The sequence below is a fragment of the Haliotis rubra genome, unplaced genomic scaffold (genome assembly GCF_003918875.1).
Source record: "Haliotis rubra isolate DU_JTF1 unplaced genomic scaffold, ASM391887v1 Scf410, whole genome shotgun sequence".
In the NCBI taxonomy this organism is placed as follows: Eukaryota; Metazoa; Mollusca; class Gastropoda; order Lepetellida; family Haliotidae; genus Haliotis; species Haliotis rubra.
In genome coordinates, this window is record NW_025767092.1 from 672,979 (window position 1) to 691,252 (window position 18,274).

General features: G+C 38.6%; 1 protein-coding gene across 1 annotated transcript in view; it reads right to left on the reverse strand.

Moving 5' to 3' along the window:
• Window positions 1-10,465: 10,465 nt before the first annotated feature.
• The window catches only part of LOC124288064 (non-symbiotic hemoglobin 1-like), a 30,086-nt gene continuing 22,277 nt past the window's right edge, over window positions 10,466-18,274 (reverse strand). Inside the window, exons 2-3 of the mRNA XM_046724633.1 lie at window positions 15,195-15,420; window positions 10,466-12,017 (exon numbers count right to left, since the gene is read on the reverse strand). Coding sequence (XP_046580589.1) covers window positions 11,886-12,017; window positions 15,195-15,420 — 358 coding nt within the window. The 3' untranslated portion in view covers window positions 10,466-11,885. The remainder of the gene's footprint in view (window positions 12,018-15,194; window positions 15,421-18,274) is intronic.

The window sequence follows — 18,274 nt, forward strand, 5'->3', positions numbered from 1 at the left end:
TGAGGTTGTTTCTCAACATCCAGGACTTAATGTCCTGAGAACAGAGACATGTTTGTTACAGAGCTTCAGCAGCATCTACCGGATTAGGAAGAAAGGGTTTCAGAAGTTGTGAGTCGTCAATGAGATTACCAAGCTGTCTTGTATACAGCGTCTTGTATACAGCGTAATTATAAGATATGACGTATATGTATAGAAGTGAAAGTTACAAATCTTAGGTGTGTAGGCGGAAAAAATTACACGACGAAGGACATTCGAATTTAAACATTTAATTGGAATATTAGCGTTAAACATCAAACAAACACTGCTTGTTGTGTTTGTCCGGTTCATTCCTGTTATTTAAATTCTCAGATGTCTGCTACCATGAAGCAAGTGCTATGTGTAACACATTGTCTCTTCGGAAATTTATAATCTGGACAAGACAAACCAGTGATCGGGATTCTGAACAACCTCCTTCCCTTGTCGATGACAAGCAATTAACCATTCGACGTTACCTGTGACTTCCTGCTTTTTATATTCGATTCTTACAAGAAACCTAGATTATTGACGTCGGTCCTAGCACGGAATTCCCACTGTGTTTGGGCAAGGAGAATGGGGTTTTAACACTGATTTGAACAGTGTAACCTTTGTCAGCGGAGACTGAAAGTGACAGAGGTAACAGACATACATTGTCAGAGACATTCGTGAAACCTAAAAGCAGGCAAAAATAGGAAGTTCGAAATTCTTACCCACGACCAGTGACTCATATTTTTACGTTTTAGAAAGGCTTAAAATCTAATCCTCACACTATTATTAAAATAATTTGTCAACACGAAGATAACACAAACTATTCTTTATTACACTGCCCGAGGCACATCGTCATATTGGAGGCAAGAAAACATTCAACCCGATTATATTTTGAAATATGCAGCCACTGCAGTCGTGGGATGTTGGAATGTCCCCTTTCTGGGATTGATTTGTAAACGTTTGCTGTGCCGAATGTAACCCACTTGAGACATTATGATCACACTATTCTATTTGGCCGAGCCACAGGGGAGATTTATCATAGCTGCGAAGCATAGCACTAGATCTAAAAACAATACGAGCCAAGATCTATAACCATTTGCAGTGTTCCCTCGTTCCCGAACCGCTCCAAACCCTTTCACAAACTCATTATAGGTGCTACAATAAGATTGTCGTCATTACCTAGATGGCCTGTTCAGCTGAGACCTCATTTGGAGATATCACTCGATGGAAGAGCCTCCATGACTTTGGTCGAATCAGATGACTAGCTTTTCATTGAATGTACGACGTAGTTGTATTGTAAATTTACACTAAGGAGATAAATGTGAACCGGTTTCATATCTGGGGCATCAAACATGCAATGACATCCTCAAAATTCTCTTTACGTTAGCACTCAGGCAGCTGTGAGATCGGTGTGACGTCAATTTGGGATTCTGTTATTGTAATCCACTGTTTATCATTAATGTTTTTTCTATATAATTTTGTTTGATGTTTTGTTTGTCGGTTACGTCTTAGAACAGTATAGTTTCTCGTAATGGTCAGAGACCATACCGATATATGGTGTCTGCCCATGGTCCCTAGAAACGTGTTTTACTGAAGGTATATTCATGAAAGTGATAAATATATGGAACTGCAATTGTCCGTTGTTGTGGAAATACAAACACTGTTTATGTTAAACAGGTTTTTAAAATAATTATTTATTTTTGTGTTATGTTTTGTGTGTCGTTTACGTCTTGGAACTGAATTGTTTCTTGCAAAGGTCAGATGCCATGCCTGTATATGGTGTCTGGCCATGGTCCCTATTTTTTTCCCTTCCTATGACTATATTCAAGTACGTTTCAGTTTAACCTATATCCTGGACAATCATCAACTGGTAATGGCTTTGACCTACATTCATATTATCAGAGGGACGTTGATCCTACTGAGACATCATCGTACATTGACTGTGCCCTGCTTCAAAGGCATTTGTTAATGTACAAACTTGATTATATGCTCCAGCGATTCATGTGTGCGTGGGACATGATTTAATTTCAAATTGGGAATGCTCGATCGAGCAAAGTATTTATGTGTGGCGACAAAGCATTCATGAGTGCAATCAGATTTAACCAAATTAATAAAAATCTCTCAGCATGCACAAGTTTAGAATTGGTAAGATGTATAGCCATTTTGGATCTATGCGTTTACATTGAAGGTGTATTGTATAACTCAGTCAGTTATAACAATACGTGTCCTCCTGAGAGGGTACGTAAGTCCACAACTTTCAATGTAAAATATAAATTTACCACATTTTAAACGTAGTATTTTGGTTGTTTTAACTGTTGGCTAACGTTTCCTACAAGCGCCAGCAGCTGAAGGGATGGTGTAAATCCAGCTGGGATCCATGCAGGTAGGAAAGGAACTGTAAGTCCCCATGGTCCCTAGTGTAGTGATCTACCTTCAGGTGCTGGTGATCTATAGCCCGATTTTATATTGTGTTGTTTTGCAATGACTTACAATTGTACACTGAATTCAAACTAGTTTTAATGAATTTGTGATAGTTTAGTTGTTATAGTGTCCTTCGCTGACAGGTTTTTAGATAAGTATAAGTATGTTTATTCTTAGCACAAAACGTTTTGCCGTCACGAAATGGCTGAAATATTGCCGATGTGACGTTAAATATTATTTCACTCACTCACTAACTATAACAATACGTATCCATCCTTGATTTTCGTTCATGACGATCATCACCTCTGTGTAGTAGTAAGTATTAACTATATATCAACAAAACTTTGGGATCTGATTTCCTTATCAGACCCCATTACTTCTGTTGTCGCGTGGTTGTCACTGTGGTGAAAAGTAAATGTACGGATAACTGAAAAGTACATGACCAGGTGTTTGGGAAATGCGTTCGCATGATCTACCCTAGTCGTAGCAACTGCTACTCACACCAATCCCTCAGCAAAGCACATGTAACGATACCCTTCGTGAATTGTCCTAAAATATGGACCTCTCTCAAGTACATAGGATAAGTCATCTCTGCTGAGTTATAACTGGTGTGATAGTAACAGCATAAAGACTAGGTTTAGTACATCATCATTATTGTTCCTACCTATCAATAACTAAGAAAGGATTCCTACCTTTTATTTCATAGTGGGGATGTGGGGTAGCCCAGTGGTTAAAGCGTTCGTTCCTCAAGCCGAAGGCCCGGGTTCGATTCTCCACATGGGTACAATTAGACTAAGGCTTAGTCTCTGAATATATCTAATTTTGATAGTAACAAACAAGCCCATTTAAATTGAAAAGGAGCCCTAGGGAGACCAGAGATTCAGAACCTGGGGAAATGTAGACTTGCTTCGTTCAGGGCTTTAGCACTACAGGGAAGGCTAGGCTGTAGGGAAAATAATGTGGTTCAGGGACTGTGAGACAGACTAGGGTACAATTTGTGAAGCCCATTTCTGGTGTCCCCTGCCGTGATATTGCTGGAATATTGCTAAAAACGGCGTAAAACCAAACTCAGTCAGTCAGTCAGTCAGTTATTTCATAGTAATTTCACTGACATTAGCATTGATTCATAACATTACTATGTAGAGTGTGCCTTTGAGACTCTGGAGGGAAGAGTTGAGTTACAAAGCGGATTACGATATTTTATTACCTGAACCATCTCGATGCACCAGTGATCCATCGACGCCTTACACAAAGCGTTTCTATGTGTCTATTTCGACAAGGTCACTAGGGTGTCTCATTTCTTTGGTTTATCAGGCAGTAGGTTGTCACAAGAAAAGAATATTTCTTTCGTTGTGTCTATATTCATGAAGCGTATGACCCTTTTGTCTTTGAATATTGCCACAAATAATCCATAAAGGGTGCTCTTGATTTACATTAATGTCTACTGACAGTATACTAAAAGCTCGTATATACTGTTGTCCATTCCGCGGCATTCCAAAGAGCGTCATACCACTTTTTCTCAGAAGTTGTCCGATCAAGTTTATAACATTCAAGGCCTAGGTAAAGCTTTCAAAATGTTTTATAGTAAACATGCGGAGAACATTTTCAAATTCCATGCATCAGTGACAAAAATATGTCCGATGCAATGCCTTATTTTGAGTAATACCATACGATCCCGAGCTATTTCATGTGACTAATTCACTAGACTTTGCATGTGTTTATGACGGGTGCCACCTTGGTCAGGATGCGGTCACCTTTTCGCGAAAACCTTGTATCATCATTATTTCATAGTGATTCATAAACACATGCTCTGTCATCTTATCGCATGGTGATAATCACTGGATTGTCTGGTCTAGACTATTTGTTTTTAAACAACATAGTACAACTGTAAAAGGGCTGAAACAAATATATACTCAAAATATACTAGTAGTCACAATGGTACAATGGCAATGCCTTATTTTGAGTTATACCATACGTTCCCGAACTATTTCATGTGACTAATTCACTAGACTTTGCATGTTTATGACGGGTGCCTTCCGGGTCAGAAAACGCTCATTTTCGCGAACACCTTGTTTCACCACTACAGTATTTCATAGTGATTCATAAGCGCATGCTCTGTCATCGTATCGCATGGTGGCAATCACTCTATTTTCTGGTCTAGACACTGGTTTTTTTAAACAACATCGTACAGCTGTAATGCTGCTGAAACAAATACATATTCAAGATATAGTCACAATGGTACAATCGACTCTGCTTCTAGCAGAGATTTCTTAAGGATGTGGAAATTTTGTTGCTTCTGTCATAGAAGCTTCTGTGAAATCATATTTTGTTGCTGCAACAAGTCAGCCAAATAATCAGCAGTCTATCACTCTTGTAAAATATGAAACAACTTGATGAAAAATGCTTATTCATTGTGAATCCATAAATTGTGGCGACTGCTTGTATATTTTTCGTTTATTTTCGTCGTTGAACCTGCACTCGGTAGAACGTGATGGGGCAGTGGTTAACAATCTATTGCACATTGTACGATCACTAGTAACAAAGAAACCTTTCTGGGTGATCCTCCAACGACTTAGAACACATGTTGAGAATCTGAGCCGTCCATACCGTAACCACAGTTGTATGGTATTCAGTCATGTACAGGATCCATCAGACAATATAGATTACCTGGCAGTTACTGCGTTCCTCTGTACAACCCAACATTACTCACACACAGCCTGCTACATCTGATCCAAGTATACTCTGGGGTCCCAGTTCAGTTCTTCAGATACCGGCCCCAGTAGTGTCGGGCCTTCAGATGTTGATCTTTTTATCTGTGTAGAACATACCAGATCTCATTCAGCAACCACTGCGACAAACGCCGTTAAGTCTGAGTTGTCGGTGTGACATTCGCAAAGACCTGCATAACGACTGCGGTATTTATGGATATAAATTAATGAAGATCATTACAAATGATACAAATAGGACATCCCAGCTAGTTTTCCACGTTGAATAAGATGCCTAGAGAGAAGATCATCTTCAAATGTTCGAAAATATTGCGATCTTTCACAATCCAGGTTTATGACAGGATGAACGACAAGTTGCCGATGAAGCTCATATGACAAAACACGGTATGTAGAAGTGGGTGAGTGAGTTTAGTTTTACGCCGCACTCAGCAATATCCCAGCTATATGGCGGCGGTCTGTAAATAATCGAGTCTGGACCAGACAATCCAGTGATCAACAGCATGAGCACCGATCTGCGCAATTGGGAACCGATGCCATGTGTCAACCAAGTCTGCGAGCCTGACCACCCGATCTCTTACGACAAGCTGATGGGTTACTGATGATGAATATTCTAACCCGGATCTTCACGGGAAGTTTTGACGATTTTTACCGTTTCAAGACAAAATTAATCCATTCCGGGGATAGGTGTGTCCCCAAGTCAATAAGGATTACCTTTCACCAATGGTCAAATAAATGACCAAACAATTCATTAGGCCTTCCCGCGTGCTAAATGATTCACGAACCAACTGTACATTTAGAGAAACACACCCAGCACAATGATTATTGTAAAGTCACAGTTGATTATTTTTGGGGTGGTAAATATGTCCTAAAAACATCGTCACCTAAGCACCATACACTTGGTGGGTATAACTGAGCATTTGAATTGTTTTAACTCGTCCGTTTATGAAATGTGATAAAGCAGAAATGCAGGGAATACTTCTGCCCATCTTATGACTTCGTTTGTATGACACAGAAACCCCCAGAATCCGCTTTTGATAGTTCATAACATGTTCATTTCACATTCTTGTAATCAAAAACAGTTTTTTAAATTTTAAAACTTTTTTCTCTTTCTGTTAAAATGTCACTTGTAGTAGCAAATTTTGACGACATTAAAGATACTGAGCACGAAAGGTGAGTATTAACAATCCCCATACTTCATCCTCAGGAGACAGGTAATATTTTTGTCTGTCAGTTTTGGAATGGTCATTGAGGCTGCGAAACGGGTCGGCTGATGACATACGAGTGGACGTTGCAACCATCGTTTCGTCGTCTCTACCGCGAGCATCAACACGCCGTCCACATCATACTGACATCACACAATGTCGGTTTGTCATTTAAGAGGCCCTGAAGATGGTCTTAGGCAGCGGGCTTTATGGGAATGTGAAACACTTCAGCACTTAACACTTCAGCATCCGGAGAAACCCTCAAGATATCTTGAGGACTGTTGTTGCAACTTGTTTGAGAAAAAGGATCTGCCATTTTTATCTCCTCAAAATTACAGACAATAAAGCCTATGGAACTGAAGGCGACAAGTTTCTTGCATCATCATCTGAAATGGATGATTTTGAGCAAGGTCTCAAATGTATAATTTGCCACCCGAGATTAGAGGACTAAAAACCTTTGTGGTTTACGTCATCCCCTCATGTATTGAACCTTATCGGTTTGTAATACAGCCCTTGCTTCCCGAAACATTGTTTTTGACACATCAAAATAGATTTTTAATTTAATACATACGTGCACGCCGTGACTTTTGAGCTAAAAGAGCTTTTCTAGTTCTAGATCATATAGAACATTCCATTTTCTTATCATTGGTCGTTACAAGACAAGCAGTGCATTATCCACCCTGAATGAAATCAAGGGTAATCCTAGTTTTGAAGCTTGAACATGACCACTCATGTTGGTGTGACTGCTTGCTTAAATTCTGTTGCCATTATAACTGTAATTATATAATACCATTGGTTGTTGTACTGCTACACGCTTGTGTAATGCCAATATAATAACGTTGTAGGAACTTATATTGGTTTGTCAGCCTATTCAATTTGATGACACGTCTTAATTATTTCTCTTGTGTTTTGGTTTCATAATGAATGATTTTGCTTATTTCTTGGTAAGTTATGGTATAAATAGACAGGTAACAATGTTACCTTGCAGATTCACTTCCATCGACCTCGAAACAAAAACATGACGTCATTTGTGCGTGCAATACTGATCAACCAGACCACTTTTAGCGCCCCAGATATTCCACTTATGCTAAAAAGCCCTATCACTTGATTTGGAATGCAGTCAGAACAACATACACAGACGAAACAATGCGCTACGACGTCAGTTTCGTAACAGTTTGCTGCTGTCCATGTATGCTCTTAACTCTGATACATGTCTATTTAACCTCACAGACTGAATAGTAAGAGTGATGAGCAGAAACGTCAATTAATCATTCACTAGAACTTCCTTTCGGTAATTTCCCAATTCCCTAAGTATAACATCTTAATTCGTGATCAGTACTTGAGTTTGCCATTGCTCTTGTGTTCTGACTGTAACATGTAGTGAAGTCTGGTCTGTGTTGAGCAGTAAATGTTATATTTGTTATTACATATTTATTATTCTCACATTTTGCAAAGAGGCAACATTGGGTCGATTAAGGAATGTATGGGTCTTTGCGGTGAAGTGATTCCATAAGAATTCTGGGTGAATATGAAAATTGCATTCCACAGAAGTTATTTCATTGTATGTTGATTTATCCAAGATGTGGTTCTCTGTATCGTCGTAACGTTTGCTAAAAAGCATAGAAATACAAGCATAACACAGTATTTCAAAAGAGGCACTATGGATTTACCTATTGTCATTTGGAGGGGCATCATATAATATGAATCTTTTCAATTAAATGATTTAACAAATCATTTCGATCCAAACATTATATATATGTCTGATGTACCCTGTACTCGTTATACTTGATATACAAATACGATTTTGCACCTGTTTTCGACTTTTTCTATATATTCTGTATTCCTGGGGACTTGGATCTCCTTCATCTTAATAAATTGATTGTTGTTCTTAAGATACTGCTCACATTGGTTATATTAATGGGACCAATATGAAAACAGTGTGTCTGGTTTGTAATGAAAGCCTACAGAGAAAACAATATATTTGAATGACAATGGTATACTGATACATCCGGTCCTGCCAAAGTCCTTGAAAAACATCATCCCTTACTAATATTTATGTAAAATATCCGCTGTTTGCAAATATTTTGCACAATCAATAATGGCTCTGTCCCAGAATATATGTTTAGAAGGACGTTGATCACACAGAGATAGCATCGCTTCAAAGAAATTGGTTAATGTACAAACTCGATTTTACGCTCCAGCGGTTGATGTGAAATTGCATCATACAAGATTACTATATTTTCTTAATGGAAATTATAACAGATTTCTATGCAATTTCCAGTGTTAATCGTGTATTTCTAGTCCCCAAAGAATGGTTCTCACTCATAACATGATAAGTTACGACCGAAGATGATAACACAGTTCTATCGGGACTGTTTCAGTGTTCATGTTTGGCTGGTTAGTTATTCCTTTTCGTGCCTGTTTTACTCTGCTCTAATGAACTTTTAGTTCGTAATTATGCAATGTGTTCAGAAAGGTTAACTGTTATAGATAACGGTAAGTGTTACAAATTCGTAATTGCATTCATTGGCATGAACTGTGCCCCATCCAAAACAATACAATTTTATTATGCTCCTCAACAGACCTCAGCTGTACATCATCCCGTAAAAATCGTAATGATAACGTGGGAGTAAAAATCGAAATGATACGCTATCGTTATAATTATCAGAATTATATATAGGAGATATATCGTCTTATTAAAATATGTATTCTGTGTTCGTGTAAAAAGGGGCTAGATTTAACAGCACCATGGATATGATGTTAGGTTTCACTGAAGTGGTGAATATCTGAGACCAGCAGCACGTTTGGCTTTCTTCACGGATTTAGCTGAAGATAGCTCGTCGGAAACACTGCCGTAATGTCTCGGCCATCTTTTAGAAATTACAAAATTCCCTCTTTCTTCGGTGTCTAAATTCTGAAATGTAAAAACTTATCATATTTCTCCAACCGTACTCTGGAATGAAAACCCTTAAGCTCAAGAAACGTGCTTTCAGACGTGGTGCATGGGCTTCCTTTAAGGCATTTCACTGGTCCGTCAAATGTCAGGTCGTTCTGACGTGATCCTTTATGAGATGTTCTCAGATCTTTGTTTAGATGGTTGATTTTAATAAGACTGAGGTTCAGAGAGGCAAAACCCTAATGGCAAGATTTTGTCTACATTTCGGATATTTTAAGGTACAATCGAACCTGTTCTTTCTGCGAATATTTCAAAGCGATTGATTCAATAGCTGTTTGATTAGGTTACAACATGCAAAGCCACAGTAAATATTCCAAACATTTATTGTATGCATGTATGTGGCCTTTCCAAATTATACGTACCAGGGACAAAAGTTATGTCCGACACAAATATCATTTGATTTGTACCACACATGTACAAGTATATGTGTATATTGCCGTGTGATTTATTCTGTTTTAATCAATTTATATCTATTTTAATTTTGGTTTGATTTTGAAGGATTTCTTGTTTGTTTTTGCTTTAGGTGAACCTTTACTGTTTTGGTATGTATTTGGTCGTCGGTTTTCAAAAACACATATAGACAAAATGGAGAGCTCCTTCAGTTGAGCTTTCGTACAATTATGGAAAGAGTTTTGTTGCTTTTATATTTTACAATTTCCAATGTTTCAATATGTAATATTTTACCTGTCAACCACAGGGGTTTTGACTTGCAAAATAGTATCTTATCAATAGCTTCTATATAATGACAGAATAGAAACACACTAATCAAAAGGGCCACTTGATGACTTAATGCGTACATGGAGGCGACTTGCAAAATTGCATCTTTTCACAAGTTTCTCTATAATGACAATATAAACACACAGCAATTCAGTGGGCCATTGATGACTTCATATATCTAGCCCCTTGGAAGGTGAACTGGAATTTCCTCTTGACTACTAATTGTAGCTAAAGGTCTGAGAACAATAAGCTGCATCTTTTCATTGTACAAGGGAATCTATAAAATTTCTGTAAAGATCGAATAAAAGAATACATTTTCTGACATTTAGTTTTTATTTTCATAATTATGTGTAAACTGTACAAGGTGCGTTAAGGAATTATTTCTAAAGTAAGCAAATAATCTAATATAAAATGTGTAATAAATAAGGAACAAAAACAGGTTTTAGCACAGAGCGTGTATAAAGTGATTGCCTTCATTTTATTGCTGTACTAACAATGTCACACCGACAATCACAATAGAATTACGTGTCGGATACAAACATGAACACAAAATAGGACAAATAACAGCGTGTAACTGACAAACAAATAAACACAAACCTTGACTTGGCCATATGCAATATAAAGTCTATTAATTGTTAATCATATGACGTTAGTGCTTCCCTGATATTTTGAGACTGGTTACAAGAAACACTAAACTCACGGATCTGTTTTCCGTGTGAGTGATATGATCAGGTAAACAACTCTAAACCAACTTACAAATTACCATTTTCAGACCAACAGTTAGACTTGTGTGTTTCGCAATGAGGTAATAACTCAGTCTACTGTATAAACGGATATGTAAAATAAGCCAAGAAGAGACAAACCATTCAGTGATAAAAGTCTGAATGCTAAATGGTTTCCTTGAAGATAAAAGAAATGATAGATTTATTGATCATTGCTATGCTAAACCACTGATGATCAATCCATTGTCTCTTATACCACGACAACCTATTCTCGTAATTGGTGTATGGTGCATATATTCATAGAACGTGTGCTGGCAAGGGGCAACTCCTAAACTGTTATGCAGCAAGATTGTCACATGGAACCATCAGAAGACCTATAAACAAAACAAAAAGTTAAAGACAAAGAACATATATGCTAAACATAGCCTAAACCCATCTCCTTAGTGAAGATCGACCCCAGTTTGTCCAGTTCACATCATCGCTGACGAAGAGGGAACCCATACTGAAGAACCATCGCTTCACTAATAACGTCGTCTTGCCTTTCCCGTTATCATCCTCAGGCTGTGTATGGACAGTTAAGTAGAGACGGAGCGGTCTTTACGGGAACAATTTCCCTATCAAAGGCGCGAGAGATCTTCTCATCCTAATACATAATCGTTGGCGTTAAGAGGCTTCATTCAAAAGACCGTTCCTTTGAAGTCTCCCCATAAACCAACAGGCACAAATGGCTTTCTGTCATTGCCAAATGTCCAACGGCAAGTTCTGCCTGGCCTCTGAATGCCTGCTCACCAGATGATCATCTCGGCTGATTGTCGGAGACACCGTCTCTGTAAGCTAATCCCACAAGCAATCTTTATATCGTATGTAGCCATCTGTAAACATTGCATGTAGGATGATTGAATGGGTTTGGTCAGCAATGCGCAAATCAGCCGAAATACCATGGTGTTTTATATTTATGTACAATTTACCCAAGATATATTTCAGTCAGCACTGCTTATGTTTAATTCAACATGAAAATCTTTGATCTGTAATCTTTGATCTTTCAAAACTGTCACCAATTTCACGGTGATCGCAAGTGTCTGCATCAATTATTTGAGAGTCCCGTGTCTTTAGCCTGCTGTCTCTCCCACCTCGTAATCTAGAATGTCATTGCTTCCTTCATGATATGACTGATGAACTTGAAGACATCCGACCATGCCTGCTCTAGCTCCGGGTTCCACTTGTCTCCAACTACTGGCTGAATGGCCCAAATAAACTGAGGACCGATTAGCTGAAATATAAATATCTTTATCAGAGCAAACAAAGAATCTACATAATGAAAGAACCATCTGTCGGTATTAATATGAAATGTAACTACTTTCCAATGCCAGAGAATGTTAGCTATAATTCACTGCCGTCATCACCAATATGCCAGGTATATCCAGTCTCCCTGTATTTAATCAAAGGTCGACCGGACAAACTAGTGAGTAAAACGCTGTTTGGATCACTAATTACTACTTATTGCAACATATGTATGATGTATATGTATAACTCCAATGTACATGGGCCGGAGGCCTTTTGTACAATAAACATCTTTGACTGGAAACCATGAGCAACAAACCGCGCTGTCTGTAGCCAAGATACGCAAGCTACGTTGAGTACGTAGCCGCAGTGGCCATGTACAGTATACGTAAGATACTGAAAAACGTATAACGATAACTGTAAATGTTCCTGATGTGTTGAGTAGGCGGTGGTGTAGCCTAGTGGTTAAAGCGTTCGCTCGTCATGCCAAAGACCCGGGTTCGATTCTCCACATTGGTACAATGAGTGAAGCCCATTTCTGATGTCCAGCGCCGTGATATTGCTGAATATTGCATAAGGCGGCGACTCACTCACTCACTCCTGATGTGTTCACAATATTGCATTCCTCACTAGCTATGCACGTTCCCTTTACTTACATACCTAAAGCGTCATCTATATCAATAATGTAATGATGAATATACATGTATGAATATATTTATGCACTAAATCATAATAATGTCCAAATAACTGTCCTTGAGTGAATAATAACGTGTAAAGTGGAAGAACCACCAATTCGCATGATAGGTCGTGTAAACCTTAAGAAATCACACACACGCGCGCACGCACACACACAGAGAGCTGAGACGACAAACATGACATAACAATATGTGACGAGCACAATGGTTTGAGTACAAATAACAATTATTTTACTTAAAAAGATCGTGCACATTATACTAAAACGTTATAACGTTTCAATATTCATCTGAACTGTAAGACTTTCATATTTTTTGCATCAAAATACAAATAAACTGATATCATTAATCATTGAAAGGAAACGCTTAAAATAACCCCAGGAGATTTTAGCGCATGTTTTGCCATAAAAACAGCTACATATCTGTTAAAGGGAAAGGTCTGAAACTAATGAATATATGCTGAGTTTTGCTTCAGGAAATGTCACGAGGCGCCATGGGTACCGACCTAATGATGGTCCCGTGATCAAAAAGACTGTCTCCAATTAGGTTAAAACTGCATCATTCTCAACTTTTTTCCCTTCCAATTATAATCTAATAATAGCACGTCATGAAATCGTGAATCATAAGGCACAATATAGAAAATACCATTATTATGGCTGTTTCTGTATACCAGAGAGATCAATGTTGTCTTAGAGAGGAAAAGTGGATTTTTTTACTAATCAACACGACAAATATTAATTTGACAGCAAGATTTTTAAAGAAAGAAATTCGACACATGACGACTTCACAACATTCATCGTATTCATTCTCTAAGATGCTCTTTGTATTAATCAAAGGAATACACATTAACTTTTGAAATACCACGTGAAAGTCTTCAATCACGATGTTAAATGGCCTGTCACTCAATTATTAGGAGATCTATACACTTCCCTTTATGGAAGCTGAAATTAATGTTACATGAATGCCACTCAGAATTCTGGTTGTTGAATTTATTGGATGAACACTGCACTGAAAGATACTCTTATCAAGGCTCTTAAAATATGCCATGAATGCCATGCCCTGAAGACCATTTATGTTACAAGAGAATTTCAGATAAATTGCATATTGCGAATACACCGCCAAATAGAGTAAAGAGTCAGATCTCCGGGGTGAAAAATCAATACAAAATAGAAGATTTCTACAAAGCCCCCTAAGCTAAGTGAAGTGAAACCGCCGCCTGAATAGCTCAACTTGCATGAGAACCTCCTTGAGAAGCACCCTTTGTGTGGGAAGATGTTCCTGGGAGGAGATCATGCCAGGTAATTCAGTGTTTATGTGGAAATCGGACGTCAGGAGGCTGGCTTCCTCAAGGCATTACATTATTTCCTCGATTGCAGTACTCCCATTTTAAAGTGTGTTTTGCACTATATTAAAGATCACCTTTGAAAACTGTCTTAATGATAAAGTTAACGAACATAGTTTTTTTGTATGAAGGTAACACGATGTTATCCTTCTTCAAAGGAGAGCGAAATGGGAGCTTCTTTCGAAACGTCTTCACTACTTTATTTATGTTTGGCTTTACTCTCTACATATCCGGTGTGTTTGATGTACTTGTTATAAGCTTTTATCCTATTCGAATGGAGATGAATCGCTTGGAAGTGTAGGAGGTTTTAGCATGACAGTGTAAGAAATAATGACTGATATTGGACACTAATTGGTTTTACTGAGCAAGAAGCGCTGGTATAAGATTTCAGCACAATTACAGGTTTTATCAAAGGGAGCTCTATTGAAAAGATACTCTACAAAAATATTTTGAAATATTGAACTTTTTAATTCTTTTCATTTGAAAGACAGGATGCTCGCATTTTCGTGGAAGTGTCTGTTTTTCTCATACACTTTCGCAATATAACTGATCGTATCAACTTTATTTTTATAACATCAGTATCCGGGCTTTGTTTGGCTATTTGTTGAAGATCTTAAGAACGTTATTAGGCAATACACTACATTTCGTTCCAAATGAGTACCTCAGTGTTTGGACATGCATCCGCCTTTCTATCTTGGAATCTGGTTGTACCTTTGGTTGCCTTTCTATCTGCATCCGCCTTACTATCTTAGTATATGTTCCCCGATGCCTGTGCCGTCTGTATCTCTATCAACCTTGGTATTGGAGCATATCTGTGTATCTGGGTCAGCCTTTCTGTCTGTGCATATGCGTGTTATTTTGTGCCCCTTTCTATCAGTGAACATCTGTGTATCTGTGTCCGCCTATATGTCGATTATTTTTCATAATACCAGGCACTATCCTATGATTTTCACCAGGCCTTCTACCATTTTCTATAATGAGGATGTTTGTTTAAAAGGAAATCCCTCTTTTTTCATTGGGCCGATGACTTTAAGTAGACTCTGCTCATCTACTTGTGAAAGCAAGGAAGACGATTCAGTTTGGCATATGCATTCAAGAGGGTCTGTTTTGAATTACTCTAACAGATACTCACGTCAATGTAATCCACTCTAGCATTGTACATGACGTGTCGGGCACCGAGATCGTGGAGAAGCTCCACCAGCTTCTTAGGGTCGTTGATCCTAGCTAGGCATTTTTCCACAGTGCCCATGACGCGCAGAGCGTGGGACTTGAGCTGGGAGCTGTACTTGAGGTCCTCTGAGCTCTGACCCTTGAACGGATAGAACACGTCCTGTACATCCGGATGCGTCTCGAACAGTCTGGCAAACAGAAAATCAATTCATAAGTAGGTCTCCACATTTTCTTCACATTATCGTGAGAATACTTAAATTTACTTTTGACAGATGCATCTACTGACAGGGACATTATGGATGGAGTAAAATAACCAAAGGGTTTTCAAATGATTTGGGATTTATCGTACATAGATGTGAATGCCATTTCCCACAGAAGACGGACACTCTCAAGAGGGTGAGTCCATTAACGCTCCAAGGTTAAATATCAACAAAAACATACAAACGTTCTCCAGGAGAATGATAACGACGAAGCGCTCAAACACTGACATATTTTATCTTGGCGCCACGGTCATGGTAAAAACAAACATGTTGATGGTTTTGAAACCATTACTCTGGGGATGGTAGTTTTAAAAGTTTAAGAATCATTAAAGTCAATGCCTTAAGGTTATTCATAGTGGCATATCTGTTACAAGAAATGGTCTATAGAAGGGGAAATTCAAGAACTATCACACTCAACAGTCAGTAATAACATCGAAAGAGTGAACACATACTATCGATAACAAGATCAATATCACGTCATAATTTTGCCCGTAGAGAATTTTCTACGACAGTAGGTCTCTCACACAAGCCCCTCGTGCACGTATACTCTTTAAAAAATAGGGGAACTTCATTTATAATTTTGAAGTGAAATTTGTGTACGGTTTTCATTTTCAAACCAAAAAATCAACCTTCTTGAAAACCGTCAAAATCAAGAACGACACCTCATGCACCTGTATGGGGCTACTGCCTTGTGCACGTGCATCCCATGCGTTGTGTTTAGGGCTGGTGATAAAGAGAAATGGTGGTGCGTTCATAACATGTCTGTCTTTGAAAAGTTTGTTAACGCTCATACTTCCTATCGAAATTGAAAGTGCAGGTTCCCCTACTTATTTTGAAGAGAATATAAATCCCCGTGTGTACATTTATGCTACATAACATACGCCACATACAAGGTATTGTTAACTGCACCTACCCAGCTAGAGATGAGATACGATGTAAATGGTACTGCCTAATGACATGTTCATTGTTGGCACCTGATCTGAGTCTGATATGCCTCTATCGAATCAAGATTAATTAGATTCTACATCTCATTTGTCCTTCAGCATGTGTGCAAATTACAGAGTTATATATTACAGAAGAACATTCGCATCGCTACTGAAAGAACAGGCTCATTTCTCATGTTCCACAATTGCCATTGATAACCATTCTGTGGTACGAAATGAAATCCATTTCCCCTGCATCCGCTCATCAGAGCGTCTTTGCATTGTCTGTGATTGTGCGTTAGATAGAGATAAGTATCCAGACATCCGGGCATCGCACCAGGACAGACGCAAAGGTAGAAGGACCGTGATCAAGCTGACAATTATGCATCGAGGCTGCTATATGTGGTAATGATTAAGCGTCACAGAATACCCACCTGCTGGGCTCTGTGTTTGGAGAAAGGTCATTCCCCAGAGCTGACAAATATCGATGTTATCGTGTCTAGGTCTGACCTCGTCCAAGATCAGGTTTAATAATTATTTACACATGTGTTGGTGTCGCTAGTGAGTGAGTGAGGTTTCATGTCGCTTATAGCAATATTCCAGTAACATCACAGCGAGGATACAGAGATCATCACAACATTTGAGGAATCGAATACAGGTCGTCAGCTTAACGAGACAATTTTCTCATCACAGACTACTTCACTACCAAGCAGGCAAACGACAACTAGCATGCAATCATAATTATGATAAATTATGTTATCAACATTGGGTTAACTTCATGCCTACTGGATGTCACTCCCAAATCCAGTGAACTCATGCACCATATTTGTTTTAACCAAATATTTTCATATCCTACACTTTTGTATATGTAAACTTTACGGCATTCTGGTTTTTGGTATTATAAACCGGTCACCTCTGAGTCAATAGACCTCTGTAGTATATGTTTCAGTGACGAAAATATTTTCACACAAGTGACATTTTGAAATCGTCGAAATGTGGGATTTTCTAAATGAAATGAAGTCGCTGACGGTTATTTGAACATGTAAGAAACACCAGCAAGACGTTACAAGAATTATGTCATACCTTAGTGTCTACAGCTGATGAACAGTATATAATGTTAATAAGTGAGTGAGTGAGTTTAGTTTTACGCCGCTTTAAGCAATATCCCAGCAATATCACAGCGGGGGACACTAGAAATGGGCTTCACATATTGTACCCACATGGGGAATCGAACCCGGGTCTTCAGCGTGATGTACAAACGCTTTAACCACTAGGCTAACCCACCGTCCCTACAAAGGACATACGCTGAGTGCGGTGTTCAACAACAAACAAACGAACACACGTGAACCTGTGTGTCGTTTTAACATTATTTGTGTGAATGAAGATAAAATATTCAGTGTAATACATTGTGGTTTGTTTCGCAAAACTTACGCAATTATACTCTCTTTTTTTTTATAGGATATTTAGATAGCGCACATATCCACGCACTAGTGCATGCTCAAGGCGCTGGTATTTTTCACTCGATCATTGGATGTCAATCTCAACGGCACATCGCATTATCAATCTCAACACCCTGGGGAGTATACAACTCTTGCAGCCACTAGGCGCTCCGAGTTATTGTGGCTTTCTCATCCTAACGAGGTACCCATTCACAGCTGGGTGGACTGGGACACATAGTCCCAGTACTTTGTCCATGTTCACTGCACGTTGCTGTACCCGCAACTAGGTGTTTGCACGTATTCATGTGGCCACCATCTGGTCAAATACCAACATTGCTGGAATATTGCTAAAAGCGGCGAAAACTAAACTCAGTCAGTCAGTCAAATACCAACGGATTCGTGGGTTCTTTTAAGTGCACA